Here is a 27,332-nt window from a genome sequence, read left to right on the forward strand (position 1 = left end):
AGCAAGCACATACTAAAAGTTGTGCGAAAATCGGGCTCAAATAACGGAGATGCGCTCTATTGAATGTGATAACCCACACAAAAAGATAAAAATTCCTAATTTTTAAATTCAAGTGGCCATTTGATGACGTCATACCATTTTGTACGTCTAATGTGTATATACATTTGTATCTACAACTGATTGGCTTCCATAATAAGGTAAAAAAATTGGGGGTCATCTGCCATTCTGAAGAGTTATATTCATTTTAAAAAGTCCTTATTTTTTACCATTTTTAGCACTTTTGTACAATTAGTGTGCGCATTTTGTCATTTTTAACGTGCTCCTATAGCGTTATTTTAAGTCGGAATGGAATCAAAATTGGTGAATGTACTAAGGATTGTGAGTAGAATGTGATTTATACATCAAATTTTATTTTTTACGCATTTTAAGAATCGTGCGCACAAAAACGCATTTTTGCGCAGTAATTTTTTGAAACGCGCAAATGGCCTAATTCATGCTCTAAATTGATCAAAACCTAATTTTGCGCGTTTTAAATTTTTAACGCGCGATTTCACGTGCATGACCTTGAAACGCGCAACTTTTTATTTGTTAATATTTTTACCCTTGACCTGAAGTTTACCTGTAGTGAATTTCATTAATATGTCATAATGAATTATGGAGATATGATTAATAATGTGATTTCACAAAATGGCGTATAAATGACGTCACGGATGAGTGATCACGCTGGAAAGCTAATTAGGATTAAGTTATATTATTTGAAAGATATTCTGAAATTTTGGTAATCATTGACATTAAGCTTTTTGAGATAATTGTTACACAAAATAGTGTACAGAAACAATAAAAAGAAAAAAAATAATAATAATAAAGATTTCATACAATAACAATAGGTGATCATTTTATTCTAAATGATCACCTAATTATACTGACTCTGACATAGCCTAAAACATTTATGTATTTCAGGGAACCTACACCTAAAAAGTGGTAACAAATAAAACACAACCTCAAAACTTGCATTAGTGCAGACAACCTCTGAATTTAAGGATATTTTTTGGATATATTCAGGCACTTCTGGTCATGTTTTCATCTATTTTTTTAACAAGCATCTATTGTTTCGTTTTCTTTATCTTCTTGTTTTTCTTGCCTACAATTTTCATCAAGTTTTTAGACATGTAGTATGGTTTTTCAGCAGATCCATCATGTCTTTCCAAATCTTCGACTGATGATGAAAAAAAAACAAATTACTGTGATAATCATAACATAATGGCACAGCTACAATTTAAAAAGGTTATACCTTTCTGTGAACAACGTGGTCCATTTTTGAGATGTAGTGTACAGATAAAATCTAACAAAATATCAAAATTCATATAATAGTTCTTCATGAATATTTAAGTAGGTTGGTATTTGTTTAGATATGTTGCATTGTCTGTCAGAGAAGGGACCAGATATCTTCAACCACATTTAATATCACTGTAGTACTGTATCTCTGAATATGAGGGACAAAGAAGGCAGAGTGAGTGGACCAGCGATTAAGACAATGGAACCGTAAATACGTATCCATAACATCAGCAAAGAGTTCGAGGCTCACTCGCTCCATGGTTCTGGTGGTAGAACGAGTCTTCTCGGAAAAGGACTATAAACTGTAGGTCCAGTGTATACAACTACCTCATGTGCACTTTAAAGAATCTAATTATATATTTCGAGACGAGTAGGGGATTAACCCTGTGTACTAGTACACACACAGCCACTGTCACTCACAGCCACTGATCATAACTGGGTCCTCTAGACAAGTCTTTGACTGAAGATGTCACCCAGTATAATTTTTTTTTAAATATTTTAAAAAATGATATGTCGACGCACCACATACTATGGTAAGCGACTCATGTAGTACAAATTGGCATACTTACGAAAACATAAGAACAAAGTGTCCACGGCCATATCATACACACTGAAGAATCCTTTGGCAATTACGTACGACCCAACACCAATAGTCTAAAAAAAGTAGATATGTATTTAGGAAATAAAATTCTAAAACTAAATGTGGCTATAGCTTTAACATTTAGTTTTGTATTCTTTTATATTTGAAGAATTCAATTGTGAGATATCTCAAATGTAAATGTATTGTTAAAATACTGTGATTGGTCGAGTATATGACTGTAACCTTTTTTAAAAATAAACTTTGAATTAATTTAGTTTATCCAGTTTAGTTTATTGATGCGTGGAGATCTATAGATTTGGACTGTACCATTTTCTTTTAAGGGGCATTCAATTGTAAGACAATATAATTTCTTTCAGTTATAAAAATATCTTACTATGATTGGCAGCCAATAATAATTGAGTTCAGGTGCGGGAACGTATTCTGCCACGACAGTGATACTGTTCGTAAAATAATAGAACGAACATACGGAGCACAGAAACACTACAAACAATACTCCAAGAAATAAGAGGAAGTCTGTCAACTGGTTCACAACAAACACTCTAAAGAAGAAAAAAACAAAAGGCTCAATTAATTATATAAACAGATGTTTGATATAAAGGAAGGCCTAACAAAAATGATTATACACAGACAATAGTTTTATTTGATTTTGTGTAATATACAGTTACCATATTCCTTTTGATGTGTTTTCTCGGAAAACCCCAGAATACTTTATTAGGAAATAATTATGTAGTCTTACTAAAAAAACACTAATGGGCCAAATCTAAAATGACAACAATTAAATTGATTAAAAATTCTACTAAAAAACAAAGACCAAAATAGCATTTTTTAGGCCATGTGATTGAAAGCTAAACTAAACAAAATAGATTACTAACAATTTAATTTATTCAGTTTCAGTTTACAATAGTACCTTGAGCAGTATGATTTAAAATTACATCATTTGAATTACAATGTTATAAAGGACATAATAAGCAACTATTGATTTCTTTGATAGACAAGTATGATAATGAGTATGCTAATGAGTATGATAATGAGTATGCTAATGAGTATGATGCGGATGATAATAACAGATTAATAATTTAAATTATTCAGTTTCAGTTTACAATAATACCTTGAGCAGTATGATTACTTCATTTGAATTATAATGCTCTGATAATGATTATGCTAATGAATATGATAATGAGTATGCTAATGAGTGTACTGAGTTTGCTATTGAGTATGCTAATGAGTATGCTAATGAGTATGCTAATAAATATGATGAGTATGCTAATGGATTAGCTAATGTGTATGCTAATGAGTATTCTGAGTATGCTAATGAGTATGCTAATGAGTATGATAATGATTATAATAATTATAACATTTTGTACATCGTACCTTAAGAAATTTCGCATCAATAGAAAAAATGCTTTCTTTGCAGATGTACAGAAATTCTTGCCGTAAACAGCAATCTGGAGAGGAGGAAAAAGATTTATGATTAACGTTTTCGAATTTGGAGAGTGTTGAGATGGTGGCAGATCCATGATTTTGAAATAGCGGTGAAATTAAGTGCTGAACTGAACTAAAAAAAACTTTAAAAAGAACATTTGTTCCCCACCCTCCCTCATTCACAGTACTGTATAAACATTTCTGAAACATATATAAAATAAAATATGATCATGTTCTGTTAAGTGCATAAACCATTATTCCTACCATAATGTAAGCGTTCTTGTTGAGGAACTTCATAAATTTCTCTAAGCACCAGAAACAACACTTCAAACACTTGATAAGATACTTCACAACATCGTTTTCCTGTCCTAAAACCAGAACAAGTAGTAGTATACACAATAAGTTTTATGATGTGTTTATATGAACAGGCACCAATGGTTTAAATACAGCTTAATGTTCCAACAAGGCAACAAAATTAAGCATCTTACCTACAGATGCAGACATGTGCAGATGCATACATATTTCAAATTTTGTTTAGGACGAAAGCTGATGGTCTTATAGTAGGTTAATTGGTTTTTGGAGGTGAGATGAATATTTTTATATATAATGTGAGTTATGTACTGAGAGCTCAGTCTCTGTACTTAAAAGTTTATCCAATATAAAGAATAAATAATGAAGTTCTTTACTTTTGCACTATATAGAAATAAAAAAATGTCGTACCTTTTAGTTTTCGTTCAAGATATTCCAGGAAGACTCTGATCATCTTAATAATGGCAATGATTAACGAACCAAAAGCAATTGATCCTAAATGATATCTGAAAAACAATAATAATAAAAAAAAAAAAATTAAAATAAACAAACCATAGAAAGTAGGCGTACTGTTTAAGCAGACAAGTAAAAGCATGAAATTGGCAGATTACCTGGCCTATAAGTGGGTGTGGTCATTTAGACATAGCTACAAGGCTACCAGATATTAATTGTATAAGATGCTAAATCTACATACAGTATATTATATATATTTCCTAACCTGATTGCTCTCCAGAAAGACGCAGTGACTGCAAGGGTGGGCGTGTCCTTCTTATGGAACGTCCAATACCATGAGGCGAAGGCGCCTGCAAGAGTCACCTGACACAGTGCTATGATGAAGTACATCAACCAGAAAAGGCCAAACAGGTTGTAAGCCTGGAAGTAGAGAGCCAAATCTGGCACTTCGTATGACTGGAACTCGCATGTGATGTCTAGATCCTCAAAACCGCTGACGTTCATCTGTGACAGTGCTGTGTCGTCTGCTTTAGTGTAATTAACCTAAATATGATAAAAAGGTTTCGTTTATATATATGTATATATACTTTATCTATTCACGAGACTGGTTTATACATCACAAATATCAAGTTGTGTGGAGTGGAGTTGTGGCTTGGTGGTTATGATGCTTGGCTACCAATCTAAGGGCCCCGGGGCCAAGTCCTGTCATGTCAGGATTTTTTCTCATGACAATTTGCAACCCCACTCTCAAAGACTTGTAATAAGTCTTTGTTTATGTAGAGCATCTTGTATATATGTTTGTCGTGTGAACAGGAGAGCCACCTTTGAGAGAAGGACAGTGATTGTGTTAACTTGGGTTATCCTTGGCAATTTGCCTAAAATTGAATAATAATAATAAAAGTTTATGATATTACAAATTATTATTTAAATATGTATATTGATAACATTTCAATGATCTCCCAAAGATGTTTCAAGCATCATGGTATTGTGTGTACTGACACAGGTATAATAAAAAAATCACGACACCAAAGTTTCTTTTAAAATGAACTATGTAGAAATACTTTTAAAAATTACACTTTGATTATTGACCAAAAAAATTATCGAATAAAACAAATTGAGAAAAAATGCTACATACAAAATCACATTTGTTACGCAAGTTGTTATGCTGTCAAATCTACTTACAGAGCAATCGCATTCAAAATTGACTCTTGATACATTCCAATCAACGTACGTAAAAGTTGAATCAGAAGGCGCCACCTTAAGGCAATCCTGTACCCCAGAACTCGCAAGAAACCTATGAAGTATTGGATTAAGGTGTAAAACATGCAAATAATCATCATCAACATCATATGATCATCAGATAATCATTGATGCAATGCGAGATTTTTTACCGAATGATCATAAAATCAAAAGGTCACCACCTGTGGTTAAAATTAAATTTCCTTTCATTTGAGACCAAATACGATGACGAAATTTGAGATCATAGACCAACTACCCTCCCCCTCACCTGAGCTCACTTTTTTTTGGGTAAATCCATACCTACCAGAATCAAGTGAAATTAGCTTCATTAAAATTTTTTCACAGATTAAACCCATAGGGATAATATGGGTATTATCAACTGGAGTTCCTGCTGATGAAGAAAGTCTATCTAGCGGTAACACTGTAGAGTGGTCCCAAGACATGACTATACTTTGGCTTTAGTTGGTCATCATCACCCTTTCCCAAAATCTTGGATCAACCCTGAACACATGAACCATCAATAAGGATACAATGCAATAGATCCCCACACAAAGAACAGTATCACTTGTAAGATGAACGGTACGGCAGGAAAGAAAAGCGTTGAAATTATAGACGCAACAGCTCTAAAAAGAAGAAAATTAATTGTATACATCATTTAAAGATTTAATTAATTAACCTCATTGATTGAAAAATTCATTAGTTGTGCTGGCCAAAGGCTAGGCACCCATATTTAATGTCTTTCACTCAGTCTAAAGCTTATTGTAAGGCGTTTCCTACTAGCCTTGATTTCAACACAGCACGGCAAATTTGGATACCTGAAAGTACTGTCTAATATTTTTTCTCATCTACCCTAACATCTTTCTCACCCCCACCTTCTCAACTCTGATCATCATGATTAAACTAATTAAATCAGATACTCATGTATTTTCTTACAATCATTGTTGCTAAAGCACTTTCCAACCTACTGAGGATACAGATCAGTTTGTGAACGTGACCCTAATCTTAAAGGGTGGCTCCGGGTATGAAGTTTGGCGCTCGTTCTCTTTTACAGATGATGAAAAATAAGTTTGGTTATTACCAATGTGGTTGGGTTTATATTTTATAACAATAGAAATTCTATACTCGCAGCTGACCTTTAAAAATAGCCTTATTTCTAAACCTAAAGTGTCCAAAATAAAATGTTACAAATTGTTCTTACTTGCTAGCCTCTTGTATCATGCCAATGGCAATCCTAATTTGTTTACATAGACAAAGAGTGATGAGTAGTAGCAAGCCAAAGATAACAGCCAGAGTGATACCTAAAACAACAGAAAACACAATGTTAATAAATATTCTATTCTTCATTAATATGGAGAGGTAGGGGTAAGGTAACAACAGTTTTGTTTTTATTTTTTTTAATTAATAATTTACATAATAATGACTGGATTTTTTAATTGTCCATTAAGTTTATTCAAAAGTTGTTAAAATGTATGCCTCACATACATTTTTTTTTTTAAATTAAAAAATAAACATTTGATTTTGCAAAAAAAAGTGGGTGATGGCAAACAATATACCAACATACAAAACACTATTGTAAAATCAAATACTACGAAAATAATTTACAAGTAGAATATTAAACATGCATGCATATTATAAAATAATAAATATAATATTTGTAATTCAAATCTAATATAAATAAAGACAACAAATGCATAAAATATTGAATTACTTTAAAATAATTTGTACAATAAAATGAAATAAAAACCAAAGAATTAAACTGTCTATAATAAATGTTCAAAAATTCATCAAAGCAGAATGTGTATAAATATAATGCTCTGTCTACACTATTAAACTAGTTTGACAAAAAAAGTGTGATGTGCCCAAATATGGCAGTGATATGCTTAAATAAGGTAGTGATATGACATCATCATGTCCATATATGGGCACATCACATTTTTCTGTAACATAAAGTTTGATAGTTGAGTGTAGACAGAGCTTTTTTATAGAGCTTTAAAAACTCTACAATACTACCATATAAAAATCTATTTATCTCCTTAAAAATATAGTACCTATAAAAAGTTCAAATAACTATTTGGTATTTTGACAATGCAAGAAAGTCAAACATAAACAAATAGTACAAAAATAAATGTTTATAATAAAAACTGAACGAAAAAAAAAAGTTACTTTAAATTAGCGTGCTGATCTTACTTACCGCAATAATAAAACGATTGCTCTATCATGTGCAATGTGCAGATACAATGTGCAAAGAGTGTTAAACAAAACACAAAAGTTAGCAGTGAATATTTAGACACAGTTGTTGACTTCTAGTCCAGGCTTTATACAGCCACCCCAGATGGGTTTAGAAAATACCAGTTGCAACCAGTAATGAGCAGAAAATCAGAAGGTATAACTCCTTGCTGTTTATATGCGAGCAATGGCGTTTGCTAGGTGTTTGCTAGTGAAAAGGTGAACTCTATTATTGTCTAAGCCTTCCACAGCTCATAGCAACATATAAGCTTTTTATAATGGATTTTTGTACACATAATTGTAAGTAAGTAATATGTTTTTGTACATTGTTGAACTTCAAATTTGACATTGTAGAAAGAATGATTTCAATACATTCTCCATATATCTTGTATTCTATAGAGTAGCTTACACTATAACATTAATGCACTCATAACATATATTCTCATCCCTGACCCTGCTTACTATCAGGCAACTAATTTATTTTATATAGTGTGAAACCTATAATTGATCAATTCTAATATTAATGTGAACAAACGTACTAGAGCAAGTGTAGCAACATCGACAACAAGTGTTAATGAACAAGCAAACCAGTATCAGTAATACCAGTACCAGAAACCAATACCACTGTACACATACCACTGTACTAGTGTACCAATACCAATGTATCAGTACCAGTAGACCAATACCATTGTAGGCCTACTAGTACCACTGAAGCAGTACAGGTACCAGTACCACATTACCAGTACCAATAACAGTGTATAAATACCAGTATCCGTGTACCAACACCACTGTACCAGTGTACAAATACCACTGTATTATTGTACCGATACCAGTGTACCAGTACCACTGTACAAATTCTATTTTACCAGTACCACTGTAACATTACCAGTGAAACTGTACAAGAGTATGTCAATCATATCACACTTACCAAAAGCATACCACGTATCCTTCAAATTCAGGTAGCTATTAAGGTCGGTCGTGAAGCCAATGTCGGCCAATGACTGCTCTGCATCAGTCTGCATATCTTCCAGTTCTTTGTAACGTGTCCAGCAGTAATAACAACCTAGAAAAAAAGTAATAGAAAAGTTTCTAATGATAATTTAAAGATTATAAATGTCGAATTTACATTGTGTTAAATGGTATGAATGTGACAATGAAGGCAGCTTGATGACCTTTATAAATTTAGGTTATACATACCCCAGGCAGTGACTGCATGGAGTCCAATGATACCAAACAAAACCATCGGCCCTGCTATGAATCTCATAAGGACAATATAAACGAACGACACCAACATAGCAGCACACAATCCTCTGTCAAAAAAGATTAACATAATTATTATTAAATTATTATTCATAAATACAATCAATATCTGCATATATATAAAATCCTCCTGTCTGGCTTTGACACAGATAATGATTATCTTAATAATTTTACTTACAAGAGAATTGAATACCAAACTGCATAGAAGTCATCCAGAATCATGGCTGCTGTCTTTTGGAAGTTCAAAAATATGGTAACAGCGCTATAAGAAAACACCAATAAAAATTAACAATATTAGTTATGCTTCTCTGCTTTCACAACACCAGTTATGCTTCGCTGCATTCACAACACTAGTTATGCTTCGCTGCATTCACAACACCAGTTATGCTTCGCTGCATTCACAACACTAGTTATGCTTCGCTGCATTCACAACACTAGTTATGCTTTGCTGCATTCACAACACTAGTTATGCTTCGCTGCATTCACAACACCAGTTATGCTTCGCTGCATTCACAACACTAGTTATGCTTCGCTGCATTCACATCATTTTTTATGCTTCGCTGCATTCACATCATTCATTAAGCTTTGCTGCATTCACATCATTCATTATGCTTCACTGCATTCACATCATTCATTAAGCGTGGTTCCCACTAGCGACGCAACGCAAGAACGTAACTTAACGCAAGTGAATTGACCAATCACAAGCGATGGCTTATTCGCTTGTGATTGCTAACTGTCTATAACTTTGCTTGTCATTGGTTAAAACGCTTGCGTTGCGTTTACGTCCTTGCGTTGCGTTCTAGTGGACACCAAGCTTTATGCTTTACTGAATGATTAAAATCAGAAACCAACGGTGACATAAAACTTACTCTGATAAATATGATGCAAGGTCTTCTGGTTGGAATGTTTGGCCATTTGACAGGGTGAGATTTTTACCATTTAAACTATCAGTAATGTTACTGGTAAACTGATCCTTGGATGTTGCTGCGTCCAACACTCCTTCTACCACATCAATTAAAAACTGTGGTACACACCGATCAAGGACTGAAAATATGACATCAATAATACAAATACCTTATTCATTAACATCACAATAAAATAATAGTACAATGATTAAAGAAATATGATATGTTCTACCTTTTTAATCACAATTCATTACCATTTTTATGTCTTATTTTACCTTTAAAAATTTCATTTTCAGTGATTAAAAAAGTGATTATTATTATTATTTTCTTACATGGTTCACTTTCCACATAGTAAGTTGGACATTTTTCATCTTCAAGCATTTTTTGCAATCCGTCTGCATCCCTATGCTGTAGAGTAAAATAATAAAATTAGTACAAACTTCTCATGTCTCATAAATAAGCCTTAAAAAAGTATGTTTTCCAATCCCAACTAACCAAAATTTGATCAAATCTAGAGTCAACTTTTTGAGTAAATGAGCATTAAGGCCAATTTGCGAGCGATGACGGTAAGTGGAAACAAATATATAGAATCTATGTTATTTTTTATGACTATTTAGATAGTAAAGGGGACAAGCTACGCTATTTTTCATTTACTGTTACCGCTTGTCTGTGTACATTTTTTTTTTACTTAAATTATTTAAAAATATATAACATACATATTTAGAGGTCGGGTCATTGTACTCTGTCTCTGGGTCAAATCCATAATCACAGTAGGGTTTAATTTTAGAGAAGTCTGGAGCAACATTTAGAACATTTAGAAACACTTCAGTTAGAGCTGTATACGTTTCTGTCGGACATTTTTCAAGACAGATCTGAAACAAACAACAAACACAGAGAATTTAATGAAGACGAACAATTTGATTATGAATTAACTCTAAAAAAACTAACCTAAAGCCTAACTTCATTGGTACTTTTAACTTGACAAACACCGTAAACGTAGCAAATGAATCTTTCCGATTTCATAATAACTTGGTCACTGATAGGTTTTCTCCCAGGTCTTTAATTAGTTCATAATTTTTTTTAATACTTCCCATGCCGATGCCTTTGAGTGACCACTTAGATATTAACAGGGAAGAGAAAATTACTGTATGTATGTATTAATGTAATTTAACTCTTCCCTGGATATGAGGTAGTATCGCATCCACTAATAGTGTGGAATGGAATCAGTGCTTTTGCATAACCCTCGGGCAAGGCTTCAAAAATGTCTTTTATAGATACTTTCTTTTTTTTGGATGTCCCTGTCATCATCCATTTGGATACCATTCTTTGGTAGTGAGACACTAGAATCACTAGTACGTCTGTATCCCTAGAAGCAACTACAACTGTGTCGTATCGGACATTGGCAGCATGACAAGTCTCGTGTCCGATTCTTCATGATCTGCGACCAGAGACAACGTATTCGTGTAGACTTTTGATGATTTAACAACTGATTCTTTCATAAATCCACCAGCTGTGACAATTTCTTTGTCTATAGGAGCTTGACGAATCAACTCCTCTGATAGAAATCGTGCCAGATCTGCTTTATTATCTTGTAATGCCAAAACGTTTGACCAGCAATTTGGCAGCGGTATTTCACCACTTTCTATAATTCGACGAATTGGTCTCTGTGTTTTGGTTCATCTTTGTCTAGTGGTGCCCTTTATCGACAGTTTTAAGTTAGGCATGCCATGTTAAAAAAAACAAAACCAGAGGCATTACCTCCAACAAGCGATGCAGTGCACCAACATATAAAAAGAGCACACTTCCAAGCACTCGTCTGGAAAAAAGCTGTATCGCCAATCCAGCATTTTGCCATCACCAACAGATTTTGGGTGGGAGCTATCTAATGGTAAACTTCAACCAGTGCTTATGAAAAATGAAGCTATTCCTACTGCTTCGTTAGAGATGATTTATTGTGGATGCAAGACACGATGCATAACCAATAGATGCAGGTGCAAGAAGTCAAAACTACCATGTAGCCTACAGCTTTATGCCGCTGTAACAACGCTAAAGATGACGGAAACCTTTGCATGAATGATCTTAAACTGATGCCCTTAACATGTTCATTCCAAATGTAGCTTACGTGTTCACATTTTCTTTTAAATCTATACAATCATAATCCATCATATTGATGGCAGGTAATTTTCAAATGTAGCTTAGTACGTGTTCAAATTCTTTTTTAAATCTATAATCATAATCCATCATATTGATGGCAGGTAGGCCTCTATACAATCATAATCCATCATATTGATGGCAGGTAATTTCCAAATTTCCAAATGTAGCTGATGTGTTCAAATTCTTTTTTAAATCTATAATCATAATCCATCATATTGATGGCAGGTAATTTTCAAATGTAGCTTACGTGTTCAAATTCTTTTTTAAATCTATAATCATAATCCATCATATTGATGGCAGGTAATTTCCAAATGTAGCTGACATGTTCACATTTAAAAAAATCTATAATCATACTCCATCATATTGATGGCAGGTAATTTCAAATTTCAAATTTCAACAAATGTAACTTGCGTGTTCAAATTTTTTTAAATCTATATAAATCATAACACATAATATTTGATGGCAGTGAATTTTATAATTTTACTAATTATTATTGTGTATAAATAATTTCATAGTTATGCAATTATATTATATTTAGTATACAGTAGGCCTATGCTATAGTTTAAAGGTCAATAACCATACTATCGGCCATTCTTGTACAAAATGTGCCATTAGACTGGATAGAAACACACATGTTTTAAACAATTTAAAAAGAAAAAAAAATTCAAAAGACCACAATTTTCAAAGTTATATTATCATATTTGACTAATAGTTCAAAGGTCAATAGTTGCAGAATCGGCCATTTTTTGTAAAAACATTTCATTATAATAAATATGAATGTATAGTTTCTGAACAATTTGAGGCCTATTTCGTGTCTCTCCGATTATTGGTTACTGAGATACGATAAATCAAGGTCAAAGGTCAAAATGTCAGAAATAAGACTTGCATCCATTTTTTGAGAAAATGTGTCATTAAAGTGAATATAAAAACATATATTTAAAACATTTTGAGACCAAAATTAATTATCTGTGACTAGTGGTTCTCGAGATATAGGGTAATTATAAAAAATGGCCGCCATTTTTAATTATGCAAATTAAGGGCTTAGATGACCGAATTTCGCTTGGGATCCGCCATATTCGTAATCAGCGAGGTCGAAATATCCTAAATCAAGTGGATCCCAGCTTCTACCCAAAAATGCTTCTTACACCATATTTCAGAGGAAATAGAACTTGTCTATAATACAATATTGTGTATAAAGGCTCTGGGGCATTTAATCGAGGGGGCGTTTTTTCAATGTGGAGCGTTTGTTCAAATAAATATGGTAGTAAACTGATATACCTGTATAATGAATTATAATGGTCAAGAGAGAAAATACCACCATTTTCTCGGTATGGTATTGGACTAGAAACTAAACAATGTCCAATATTCTGGAAATTTAGACTTTACTCTCCATTAGGTTCATTGGTTATATTTTAATTTAATTTTTTTTTGTTAGAGCAATGAACAATTCCAATAATATTATCAGTGTCTAGGCATGTTGCATGTCTGAGCATGAATACGTTACACTAACCTGTTTAGTTGGGCAAGTCAGCTGAAAGCTTGACAAGGTTGATGAACACTTCAACAGATCAAAAAAGAACAAGTATGGTTTTTTTCTGAAAAAAAGGGTTTTTTATAAATATTATAGTACCGTATATTTTGGTGTATACGTCGCACCTGTGTATAAGACGCACCCCCAAACTGAGAGTAAAATATCGGTATTTTTTATATCGTCGATGTATAAGACGCACCCTATATTTCATCAAAACAATGTTTTTTTTAAATTGTAATCAATATCATTGTAATAATATATTTTGTTATATCTACAACGGCGTCCTTTATTTAGGTCCTTACCTAGGCTCGGCCGCGCCCAGCCTCAACAAGTTCTTTCTAACTTGTTATTCATGAGTTTCGCCGCAACATCGAGTGCATGACCGTGTGTGTAAACACGCACGTGTGTGGGCTAGCCTCGCTCGATCATTTCGAGAGGGCGCACGTTTTCACGGAAAATCGTATTCGATTAGTATCTATGTATCTGAGAAGTGTGTACGCTAGGTCCATGCTATAATCACCTGGAGAATATACTAGTCGAATACCGTACACCATGTGGCCACCACACCAAAAGAAGGGCTTGCGCTTGGGGTACGGCGATCGTGCGTATAACTACTGTATAAATAAATACTATTCCAATTACGTAAACGTTTACAAATGAAATTTTATCGAAGCGCCATAATGAACAAATCTTTTCATCATATTTAGTATAACATCATGCTAAAATGACTTGAAAACTAGGCAGAAGCAGGTTGCCGTTACGTTAGTTAGCTACTGTAGCTAGGCCTAGCCTACTCAGGCCTAGCAAACGAGGTGACGATAGCCTACTAGGCCTAGGCCTATGTACAATCTGTGTGGTGAGGCATTTATGTTCGGTGTATAAGACGCACCCTTAATTTAGAGGTCAAATTTGCGTGTCAAAAGTGCGACTTATACACCGAAATATACGGTAAGTAATATATCGAGTAAAATGAAATACTCTATTATATACTCAGGTCTAATCCGATTTAACAAACAGGCAAATCCACTGGTATTGACTTTTGGTTTGGATGTAGGCATCTCTCTAACCAGTTCAGATGAGTTTTTACAAGAAATGCTTACAAATCATTTATTTCCTGAGTCGGCCCAATTTTGTGTTCTAGGGGGGGGGGGGGGATTATACCAGTGGATGCATGGTATTAAAATATACTTACTGTACATACAACATTTGTTACAGAAGATTTTGTTTGTAAAATCAGAAAGTACAATATTGACTATCTGGCAGAAAAATGTAAATCATTTGAAATGCTATACTTACTCAACTCCCGCTGTAATACCACAAATCTGTCCTTTATAGTCAGTTGGGTATACTAACTTTCTGGGGTCTCCGTTCATCCAAGCTACAAAAATGAAATAGAAATCAGACTAAAACAGTGTTTTTTAGCAATATAAGGAAATATGATGAGTACACAACTGACGTAGACTTGCTAATTAATTATGTAACTAATGAAGTAAAAACAAATGGTTTCTAATCAATTTTTTAAAAAAATGTAATATTTTGGTTTTGTTTAACCCTGCGAAAACATTTTTGTAAGGTTTCAATGATGCCAATTATATTGTGAAGAACCTAGGGCTGAATTTAACTTGCTTAACAAACAAATTGTCTTAACTTTGCCTTAAATCCTTGATTTTCTTAAGTCTGGTTTATACTACATGTAAGCAAAAATATTTGCTTGATCTTATCTTAAATCCAAGATGAACAACGCCCTGCCTTGAGATGAAAAATTTCGTCTCTGGTCAAGAAATCATCGGGCAAAAACGCATTGGGCAAAAGCACAGTGGCAAAAATACACTGGACAACAATGTCCTAGTCAAGAACGCACACGGCAAGATCGCCCTAGTCAAGAACACACTGGACAAAAATGAACAGTTGAAGAAAATGGAAAGAATTGTATTATTTGCAAATTTAATCGTTTCTTTACAAATTAAAAAGAGATATTTTATTCATTTAAGGTGTGACTCACCATAACCACCGACAACAAACATTCCAACGATGAAGGCCAGAAACAGAAGACAACAGATTACATCTGTACAACTCCTAAAATTTAAAAAGCAAATACATAATTAGATATTATATAATACCTAAATAAATTCCTGTCATTTAATTGCACGATTGTGGGTCACATAGCGTGCAATAGTATACAAATAATGAATGTTTATGAGTGCAATGGTACAAATAATGGCACGAGGTGAATGATGAAAGGTTATATCAACGAGGCAAAGCCGAGTTGATATAACCTTTCATCATTCACCAAGTGCCATTATTTGTACCATTACACGAATACAAAACATTCATTATTTGTTTTATATAACATCTAGACGTTTTTTTTTCGTACACAAAAATGTTTCAAAAAGTACTATTTAACGATCGTTGAATAGTGCGTACTATTGCACGCCATGTGACCCACATTCGTCCAATAAAATGACAGGAATTTATATAGGTGTTATATAATATGCACTATTAAACGATCGTTTAATGGTACTTTTTAAACATTATATGATGAAATTATTATTAGTTTCATAGTTTACAAGTTGGTTGTTAGAGCATGGAGTTAGTTTCATATCAACTTTGACAATACAACATTAAACCAGGGAAGAGTGCAATTAATGTAATTAAAATCGATTAGTGTAATTTCACTCTTCCCTGATTAAACAAAGATGTTTTGAGTAAAGCTTCATAAATAATGTCTGTAACATTGCCTATAGGCACTACGTCACACTGTGCAATGTACAGTTCAGTTGAATACATACTGTAAGTGGGTCACTGTAGAGAACTACATACTACCACTTAGTCTTAGTAAGAACATAAAAACCCATTGCTTAGAAAACCGATGTTTGCTCACATTACTATAGGCCTATATTGTACAGTATTTAGACAACACATTATTAGAGGGTGATAATATTAAACAAACTACTGAAGATTAAAATAGGGCCTACTATAAATACAGTTAAAATATTGTATCATAATGGCTTGCCTCACTTTTTGTTTTATGTTACTGTATGATTTATTTAAAATGACAAATTTGTTCATTATTATAGTTTACTAGATAAAACAGAAAATTCACCTATTATCAATTGGTCCATGGAATGATGGGTCATATTTTTCTGGATCCCCTGTAAAAAAAAATAGTAATATTTAATTTAATGAATTAAAAAATCTAATTAAATTATTAATTTAATTCTCAAATTGAATTGAAGAAAATTGAAAAAAAAAAACTGTAAATAAAACAATGGAATTTGAATGATATGTTTTTACAGTATTGTACCAGGATATTCATTCATGTAATTCACAAAAATAAACAACAATAAAAAGCATTAGATATGGAATTGACATCATCATCATAATTATCTCATTTCAGGATATGAGGTTTATTGACCGTACAGTTGAACAACTTTACTATCAATAAATTGATAGATTAGTATGTTTACTGTACCTTGTCATTTTAGTGTTGTAAAGTAGATCCGCTAATAATAGTACAGTACGTACTGTAAATTAGCTCAATGATAACATAAAGGGGGAAATTAAGGTTGACTATTGTGTAGTGTATTCAAACCAAGCATACAGTTCATTAAAATCAATCAAATATTCATTCGTCTTTTATTTCAGAATACCATAAACATTCTCATAATATATTCATAGTAAATACAGTATATAAATTTAGAGAAAAAAAATAAAATAAATCATTACTAAATGAATTAGAAGACAAATTGGATTACTACAGTACGTCTTTTATTAATGAAGTCAAAACAAATAAAAAGAATACACATTTATTATTTATATAGGCCTATTGTAGTTGTAGAATTACTTCAAATACAGTAACATTTATGTTTGAGCTTTTTTAGTGTGAATATTTATTGTAGAAAATAGGTGACAAAATGTGACATACAGGGAGCACAGTGTTATACCTGGAGACAAGTAGAAAGTAGGGGAGTTTCCAAGCCAAAAGAGGAGTAATACTAATAGCACATTATGAAATACACTTTATGCCTTCCTATCCAATCCTGTTAAACCAATCTACACTATCAAACTAGTTTGACAAAAAAAAGTATGATGTGCCCAAATATGGTAGTGATATGACAATCATCATGTCCATATATGGGCAAATCAAATTTTTTTGTCACAAACTCTCCTGCCATTAAACATGTTATAAATATTATATTTACATGAATTATTAGATTATGTTTTGACAAAACTAAATGATATTTCAGAATACTAACTATATAGAGAATTGTAGGTCACTGAACAAGACAAAAATGGTGGTGATACCTTGGTGATACGAATAAATTTACATTAATTTTATTACATTAGCAATCTTGTGTACTACTATTAGTATTAGAATTATTCTTCAATAGTATCAAGCTTGTTTCACAACGCTCGTTCTGATTTCCAGCTGACAAAAAGTGAGGTTTATTATCAATGTTGTTGGAAAGTTTTATATCTTAATATCTACAATAAACAATAGACACTCTATACAAAACTACCGTATATGAAACAAGCCGGATGAAAAGATCAATTGTAACCTCATGGAACTTATACTAAATCTTTTAAGGAAGTTATTGATAAAATCGGTAAATAATGCTTATTGAATGCAATTTCCTTTTGATATGTCACTGTAATCAAAATGACAAAAGCTCAATTATTTAAAAAGGCAGAGGATTAAAAAAATAACCATCATATGAAATATAATAAAACAAAGGACAGTTCCTAGAAGTCAATAGTATGTTCCACTAAATAATGCCAAATGACAGGAATGAATGGCATGACATAGTTGTATGTGTGTGGTAAAGTGTGTCTAAAGCTCTGTCTACAGTACACGTCATTATCAAATTTATGTGACAACAAAATGTGATGTGCACATATACTGTATGTATATAGACACGATGACATCATATTTGGGGATGTCACTACCATATTTGGGCTCATCACACTTTTTGTCAAGCTAGTTTAATGAAATAGGAATTTTAAAATTATATCATTTATTGTATTATTATTATTATTGTGGTTTTATTTATTAATTTGCATAATAATTGTAATAGTAGAGGAAATATATTTAACGCACTTTAACATAATATTCATGTAGAAAAGGAAAAAACCAAATCTGTTTTGTTAAATTGCCAAAATTGTATAAATCCTCAAGCTGGCATTTAAAAGTAAATTCATCCTTGTCAGAAATGTAACAGAAAAGACAGCTTCAGTCGCCAAATTATGTCATTTTGAGCTAGTGTGCAAAATTAAGGTGTTTTATTAACAGTGTTTCTTTGCACAGGCAAAAATGGGGCCCCTATGTCGGCAAATATTTTAGCACAAAGTAACGACAAAGAAAAATGACTATGCAGATATTGACAAAAGTAGCATAGAGTCTGGCCGTGATGTTTGCTTATCTCTTATTATGGTGATTTAACAAATTTTAGACCTATCACCATATTCTAAAATTTCACTTAACACTGGAAATTCATAATAAAACCCAGTTACAGTATGGTGACACAAAGCAAAGTGCCCACTTAATTGGATGTTTTGTTAATAGGTGTTGCCCGTAGTGTTACTGTTAAAACATTGTCCCTGGTTTGATTCTCAGGAAAGTGACCCCTTTTTATTGGGATTTTCCCTAAATAGGGGTGTCCCAAAGGAAGGGTTAGTTACTGTATTAATAATATCTTTTTTTATACATTGTTAAGAAATTGATGTTTATCTCCTACAAATAAAATGTGTTTTTAAAACTTGTTCCATGTTTTTATAGTTGACACAGGAAGTGATTAGGTTAGGGGTCAGCATGTTAGCTCCATTCGGATGACCAGACAAAATATGAACCTTTCAAACATGAAAATGAATCATATTTTACTATACTGTATTATCTATACTGTACTGTAGATACTGATATACTTTACCAACCATACACAAATTATAGCAGAGATATTGTAGTAAGTATAAAATTGATGTCAAATCATCAACATCAACTGTGTGGCATTGTATTTTACTACAGAACCTAAAGTACGAGGTCCATCAAAAAAACATTGCATATATGCATTTAGTGCAGGATCATTGGTTTTATGGTATTGACAGACAATAAAAAGTGTAATTACAGTATGCATGTGTGTTGTTTACCTGTTCAATGCAGTGTACAGTAATTATCATAAAATACAACTTATTTTGTACAAGAATTACATTACGTAAAGTAAGATTAAGCATGGAGTAAAGAATAAGAGGAGACACAACTCGGCCTAGCTATCCAGTTAATCCAATTAGTATCACGCTGTGCGGTAGTGCTTAAGCATAGGATAATAAACTTCCCATAACGATCCTTTGTGATTGACACATACAAAGCACACTAAACTATCGCCCATGGTAAATATAATACAGATATTGCCTGCTTAGAGGTTAAATATAAGATTTGACATCCCCGGGGGAATGATATTTTGTTTGAGGAAATATATTACCTCGAACAAAATATCATTCCCAAGGGGTTGTAAAATTTTATATTTTACCGATATAAAAGACAATATCTGTTTTATAGCCAACAACAAGTTGAATATCCACTATCACGTTCACGTATTTACATAGGCTATGTAATATAATAATATATAAAACAAATACTGTACTTTGTACATTCTCATAATTGTACTGTACTTGCTGAAATCATACTGCATTGTACATCCTCAAGAAGTAAAAACTTCAATCCTCAATGTCAACATGATGTTTGTATTGTTTAGTAAAAACCAACGAATCAAGAATTTTACAAGCAAATTTTTCTTTTATCTTTCCAAAAAATGTTAACACACCTGCTTGCTTAATTTCTTTCCAGCATCATATTGTAAAAACAATAAATCTACTGTATGACTTAATTAAGAACGAGCAAAAACAAAAAAAAAGCTTTTTTAATTTAATTAGCAGTATAGTTTTCACATTGTGTTGATTATGTGAACATAAAGAAACCGTTATTCAAAGATGTGAGAAAATAGTAAATCATGCCAGATAAAGAAACTAATGAAATCAACTAGGACAAGATGTGACGTTTTATATTATTGGAAATTCAGAATACATACTGGTTGTTTGTAAACATTAAACAAATTAATTTAGTTTAATTTCAAATCATAATTCATCCTTTTACTTGGTCAAAGGTGTTATGAAATATTCTACCATAAGCAGAGCTTTTTAACTTTGATCTAAAAACTATGTTCTTTCCTATATCGGAGTTAAATTGCCGTTAATCGGATTGACATTGTGGCTTAGCCTATCCTGCATTCTAACGCAAAACAACACTAGTTAAACACCTGATAAAATAAACAGGACGGGAAGTTATTATATAGTTCGAGAGACACGCCCTTTGTCAATAGTTTTCTTGTCTCTCGGCAGTGCTTTATTTTTATGCTGTTTCACTGAATAGAATAAATACAGTAATTACTTCTAAAACCTCTAAGAAATAAAGTTACATCATAGCTCCCACTTGAGGGCATACAGTAGTTCATGGACTATACCATTTGTGGAGAGGGTGTTCAATGATTCTACTTTTCGAGGTATATCTCGCTCTTCGAGGACAAGGGATTTTGTCGGTTTATCCAGGTAAGCTAGGCACGAAATAGACTTACATCGTACATGAAGTATTTCTGAAACCTATATCTTGGGTACTTCTTGGTTATATCACGCCGCGGTTAACGACAGAGATATACGGCAAGATACAAGAGCTTAAACACAGATATGATTTTAATCAGCTTAAACGTTAAAACCGTACAGCTTTATACCTAGAATACAGTTAACAATATTAAAGATGCATGAGTACAGTATTATACATTATAACTCCCTAATAAATTGAAATTCAGTCCTTTATAAATATTATCATATCATTATTATAATTCAGCAAAGTGCATTGTTTCATCAATGACATGCTGTACCATTGTGTGTACAAATTATTCATACAGCGCACTATAGGCTCAACAAGTGAGTAATTTCTTTTACAGAACAGTACACAAGGGACTTGCACTTCAGTACACTGGAAAATTAGCTAAATGGAAAATCCAGCTTTACACAACAAATGGGTGTTGTATTATTAAAACACAAATGACTCATAACTATTCAACTGCTAATTATATCTGAGAAATTATTGATTATTTTAATATTTTTGGAAAAAAAAAATACTGTTATTAATATCATAGTAAAGTGTGTTATATTTTATTCATTTTTATGTGAGTACCATACTGTACAATCAAGTCCATTTTACCGCATCATATCATAATCATACAGCATGTTGAGTATAAGATCAATTGCTTTTCAATTAAATATTTAATGAATAGCTGTATGATGAAAATTCCAGTTTGTAAAGTAAAGGTTATCCGTTGTCATCATCTACTGTACAAAAAAGCAAAAGATTCTATTCTTCTTGGTTATGTTATATTTTCATCATCTCATCTCTACCATTATTTTTTATAACCATTATTAAGAATATAATTTACAGTACTCCTCTGATACATTATAGCAATTAATATTTTTATTTATGGACAACCAGGATATAAATATGAATAAAATATGAATTAGCAAGTAATTTTTCGACAAACATTGACAAATATTTCTTACCATGGCATGGAACACAAGAAATGATATCAATACAATTCCTTTAGTTCTTTAGTTTTTAATCTTTCTCAGTTTATTTTAATTTTTTTTAAACTAATTATAATTAAGTTTTGAAGATCTCAACTTCTTCAGTGGTTTGTCATGACAAACCATACTGTACAGTACTTTATAAATATTTTGTTTATTTGTTTTTCCTTTCAAAACTTTTCTATTTACAATACTGTACTGTACTGTACTGTACTGTACAATACTGTACTGTAGTACTTGTTGCCCATTTGATAAAAAAAGAGATAAAATAAAGTTCACTTCACAATGTACATTACTTATTCAATATCATAATTTACTATACATATAAAGTTACAAACAAAATGATTACCTGGTGCCATTTTGTGCCACAATATTCCGATATTTATTTATTTATTTATCCAAAAAAAAGTTTACGCTATCATACAGTATACAGTATATCCTGATGATTCAAAGTCTCAGAGAAAAATGAACAACATACAGTAAATGTAGAAATAAATATACGTAGAAATGTAAAGGAAGCAATTACTATAACTTATGCCATTGTCAATCAGCCAAGATTTACCATATCCCATTACCAACAGTGATCTGAAGATGACTGTTAATACAATATAGTAGTATTCTATTTAGAAAATGTACAATTACTTTGTTTTCCAGATGTTATTTACAGGAGCCGTGCTGTGATGGAACATGAAATTTGACCACGGGTAATACTTGTCCTACTTACAGTAATAACACTTGTACAATATAGCAGTCTACAGTACATACAGTACTGTACACCATTAGTGGCCTACATGCCACATACCCTTACCATGCTCGTGGCATACTGCCCCGGGGGGGTCACTTGTATATAAACCAAACGGGGAGGTGCAGCAGCCACTTCAAGACATGAGGCACTTGCGCTACCTGTTTTATTGAAAAATATACGGACTTGAACTACCACTTACCAAAATCCAGTGTTCTATAAAAAGACGGCAGAAACAAGGCCACGCCAGAGAGGGCGCAAAATTTGTACTGGTTCCCAGCATGATCTGCGCATGGTATGGCCAAAGAGACCGTTCATGGAAAAATCACGAACGTGTTTTGTTTGAAAGTTTATCGCGCATCGCGGGGTGCATGCATGACGACGATCATCAAGAGTGGTCACAGTTGAATGATTTTGTCCTAGGCCGGCTGGATGTTTCGTGTTCTTCTGCTGATGCGAAAACTCTAGACCTATTCAAAGGTTTTTAGCGATAGGCCCCGCGATGGGCTTATAGCATCCAGTATGCTAAAATACCTGCAAAATTTGGCGATAATTCGTGACATTTTGACACGGGTGGGCGGACTAGGGACTTAAACTACTAATTTCACCCTGTCATTTCCCACACTTGTGCTACCAACTCTTCATATTTTCCCACACTTGTGCTACCAGGCCCTCGAAAATATACCCGTAAATGCGGCACCTCCCCGTATGGAAATATTTAAGAGTGGCCCCCCACCCCGGGCATACTGCACCACTTGCAAACACTGGCATAATTGCTATAATTGCTAAACCCATGGGCCTGGTGACTACGGGGCCCTGAGCAAGGCTCAGAAGAAACTACAGACATTAAAAGACGAAAAAGGTTTAAAACGCCTCCATTATTGGAGAGCCCCTTAGGATACCTACAGTAAACGCGGGGTTTCTGTGTTACGCCACTGCTTGTAGTTTGTTCAAAAGGTTAAATCAAAAGTATACTGTAATAATACAGTACATTGAAATTAAGAGGACACCCTCAGGACCAGACAAAGTGTTCTCCTTAATAGAGATGTCTGCTACTGTAAATTAGGCTTGGTCGAATTCCTCGTCTGTTTCACAGGAAAGTGTCAATATAGGTTCTACTATAAATAACGTTGAACTTACTACTGTATACACAGTATCAATTTTGAACTTTGAAATGGAATTTTATATTTTTTTATACTTTTTATAAATTAAAATGTAAATTTGGCGCATTTAAGATTTTTTTTAAATTGAATGAAGCCCTGTCTAAACTATCAACTTTATATGACAAAAAATGCAATGTGCCCATATATGGACATGATGATACCATACCACTACCATATTTGGGCATTCACTACCATATTTGGGCACACCACACTTTTTTTTTTGTCAAACTAAACTAGTTTGATAGTGTAGACAGAGCTTAAACGTAAGCTTAAACATCCATTTCCTCCCCACCCCTAAACAATTCTAAATAGCCATTTAATACACTACTAATAAATACTGATCGTTGCGGACTCCTTCGCTGATTTGAGCATTATTAAAATCAATAAGGAACTGTCCACAATATTTATTTAGCTCTAATTGTTCATCATAAATAATATATTTACAATATAGTTGATTATCATATAATAAATTATGAACCAATATAATTACAGTACATTTTCTTTTTCTCCCCTTTTTCATGCACCTACAGTATTACTACTATATATTTTTTTAATTCTCATTTTAGGCAAATTGCCAAGGATAACCACAAGTGAATTCATTCACAAAGCCTATTCACAAAATATTAAAATATTAAGAATATATGGCTTGATGTGTGACTCAATTCAAGTACAAATGTGTTTTAGTCTCAACGATTATAGACAATGTCTTATATAAGTTAAAGAAGATGTTCTCCAGGTGGAATGCCATCCTGAGATGAGTAGTAGTAATTAGTAGTACAGTCTTGTTGTTTATTATTTTTAATTAATTTATATGCAATTTTAATTTCTATGGACCAGAGATTCCGAAACAAAAGATTGTTACAATGTTTTGTAAGATGTTAGTTATTGCTTAGATTTAAAATGGTTAATGACATAGGTGGGTCCAGAGGGCGGGGTCAAAGAAAAGAGAGGTTTCTACTTCGAATTAAAGAATCCAGGATTTTAAAATAGGAAGCCCAGTTCCCAGAAGTGTAGAATATAAAGGAGAACAATTAATACTAAATACTTTTCACAACATAATATAATTGGATCTGCCCCGGATTACAAAGTAAATATTAATAGCTTTCACCTTTGCAGCAAACAATTCAAAACCAGCGTACCATTATATTATTCAGCTGCTGGTTGACAAGGCAAACACAATTAATTAAACAAAAAAATATTCAAATACGGCCGGTCCTTTGTTCTATAAATAACCCGATTGTTCTCTGAATGAAACCCATTGGTGGAAAATCGGGGAAAAATTTCATTTTCAACCTGTTGATGTAATATTTTTCAGGGTAAATGGGGGAATAACCAGCAACTTGTACACAGGTGTGGACAACACATACCACAACTTTCTTCTCCCCCAAGGGTATGTCACGATAAATATGGTCCGGGGCCAAAATCGGTCCGGCCGGACCAGTTTTGGCTCTAAAATTGTGGCCAAAAGCAGTCCGCCCCTGCCAAAATCGGTCCAGGCTTTTCTTCTGTCGATTTTAATTGAATTACGAGGCCTATGATGCTGTTTTAAGTTGTTTATGACTAGAAAAATATCCCATGATATATATTAGTAAGTTATCTTGTCGGACAAATACTATAAATAAATGTATTTTATCTAAAAACATGACTTAGGTGTTCACTCATATTTCGGCCTGCCACACACTCACATGAACGGGTATGAGACGCTGATATTGCCAGCTAGATTTTATTTATGATTGAGGCCTTTTTCCTTCCTCAGCCTAATCAATATTGGATAATTGTTTTATAATAATTGTATTGAATTGATATATTGATTAATTAACCATAAATAATTAATAAGTTAAATTGTTTTTAACATCATGGGGAAACGAAGATGTTAAAAAAGAACAATATGGATTAAAAACAGGCAGAGATACATTGTATACAAAAAACCTAACAATTAGTACTTATTATTGATGAATGAATGATAATTAAAAAAACAGGCTTAATTTATAATATTAAAATAACAAATAAAACCCCATAGTTTTCAATATAATGACTAATATACATTTTTTTTTAATGATATATACATTATGACTCATTTTGCGCACCATATATTTGTAAGACCGGACCATATTTGGCGGCCAAAAACAGTCCTACTGCCCGGACCGATTTTATCCAGGCCGGACCAGTTTTGGCGGCCAAAATTGGTCCGGCCGGACAGGTTTTCGCAGCCATAAATGGTCCCCCGGACTGATTTTGGCAGCCAAAACTGGTCCGCCGGACCGATTTTGGCCCGGACTGATTTTGGTGTGACAGGTACCTGGGTTCTAGGTACTTTAAAGTACACATAAGCCAGATGTGTACACTGGACCTCCAGTTTAAGTCCACATATCAGAGAAGAATTCTACCACCAGAACAATGAACCTGTGCGGTATAGCTATGGTTTGCGGCGCCCCTGAGTGAACCGCTCTGCCACTCGACTCTAAATACAAAATATCCACAATAATTATAAACACTTAAATACATTTGCATACATAAGTAAGTTTGAGATTGCTACTGGGTTGAGATTTCCCAAATTATAACTCCAATCCCCGCTCCAATCGAATCCTCTGTCTCTCAAAAACACCAAGTGGTGAAAAGGCGCGCTCGCTGAATGAGTCAAACATCTCAGCCAGAAGAAACATTGCAGATTCATGTACTTCCCAAATTGATTGTTTTACAAAATTATCAAGTTAGTTGACAACCCTGAGATTTAAAAACATTCAATTTTCTTATTTTAATCACTGATCAGATCACTGAACAAAATATTTTCAAAAATGTTATAGGCCTAGGCTGCCTAGGCATAGGCCTAGGCTTAGATTAGAAAAATATATCATTTTAATTTTTTTCTCCTTTTATTTTTTACTTATTTATCCAACCAATTCAGCCTGTTATTCTATTAATTATTTTTATTTATGATCATATAATATGTATTGTAAGCCGTCACAACAATGACAACACTCTCACTTCAAGCGCCAGTCATTCATCATCCATGGACCATGGCCAAGGCCACCTTGGCGACCTGTCACTGCTCGCTGGTGTTGGTCACACGCATCACACGGACGATTTTGTGATGCTCGATAAGAAATTGATTATTTTCTTACCATAATTCTTATCCGCAACAAACTCTACTTCTGATCCTTCATCGTCATTTTCACTTCCATTCTTCTTTCCCATCTTTAAATTTTAGCTATCACAACGATGCTATCTCTCCTCCAAATCTAAAGGTATTTCTTTGCCAATGAAAAACAGAACCAAAACAATGTGTGTGTGGTTGTGGTGAGTGTGATAATTGGTCATTTAAGTAGATGGCGCTCTTTCCAATGGAGATAATGCATTGCAAGCA

At 33.2% G+C, this 27,332-nt stretch overlaps 1 protein-coding gene across 3 annotated transcripts; it reads right to left on the minus strand.

Annotated features, from left to right (window-relative positions):
* Positions 1 to 920: 920 nt before the first annotated feature.
* LOC140047288 (choline transporter-like protein 2) lies at positions 921 to 27,222 on the minus strand. Of its 3 annotated transcripts, none has more exons than XM_072092208.1 (22): positions 27,091 to 27,222; positions 16,539 to 16,587; positions 15,438 to 15,511; positions 14,732 to 14,813; positions 13,415 to 13,499; positions 10,467 to 10,622; positions 10,083 to 10,158; positions 9,715 to 9,889; positions 9,024 to 9,107; positions 8,783 to 8,895; positions 8,514 to 8,648; positions 7,551 to 7,571; positions 6,558 to 6,657; positions 5,890 to 5,982; positions 5,303 to 5,414; positions 4,386 to 4,663; positions 4,079 to 4,173; positions 3,623 to 3,726; positions 3,308 to 3,381; positions 2,310 to 2,475; positions 1,905 to 1,989; positions 921 to 1,216 (listed from the first exon to the last, which is right to left on the minus strand). In XM_072092208.1, the coding sequence occupies exons 1-22, from the start codon at positions 27,161 to 27,163 to the stop codon at positions 1,104 to 1,106; spliced, it is 2,343 nt and encodes a 780-aa protein (XP_071948309.1). In that variant the 5' UTR covers positions 27,164 to 27,222; the 3' UTR covers positions 921 to 1,103. The 3 variants fall into 3 exon arrangements, with proteins under 3 accessions (XP_071948309.1, XP_071948311.1, XP_071948310.1); XM_072092210.1 differs by lacking the exon at positions 27,091 to 27,222 and adding an exon at positions 22,413 to 23,518; XM_072092209.1 differs by lacking the exon at positions 7,551 to 7,571.
* Between the last annotated feature and the right edge of the window lie 110 nt (positions 27,223 to 27,332).

The sequence above is a fragment of the Antedon mediterranea genome, chromosome 4, assembly GCF_964355755.1.
Source record: "Antedon mediterranea chromosome 4, ecAntMedi1.1, whole genome shotgun sequence".
NCBI lineage: Eukaryota > Metazoa > Echinodermata > Crinoidea > Comatulida > Antedonidae > Antedon > Antedon mediterranea.

What these genes read in the sequence shown, in the direction of transcription:
- LOC140047288 (XM_072092208.1), bottom strand. Translation starts at nt 27,163, where the DNA reads ATGGGAAAGAAGAATGGAAGTGAAAATGACGATGAAGGATCAGAAGTA. An exon ending in GTTTGTTGTCGGTGGTTATG is followed by an intron (nt 14,814 to 15,437) that starts GTGAGTCACACC and finishes TCATTTTTGTAG; the next exon opens with CTTGGATGAACGGAGACCCC. An exon ending in ACAAGAACGCTTACATTATG is followed by an intron (nt 3,382 to 3,622) that starts GTAGGAATAATG and finishes CCTCCTCTCCAG; the next exon opens with ATTGCTGTTTACGGCAAGAA.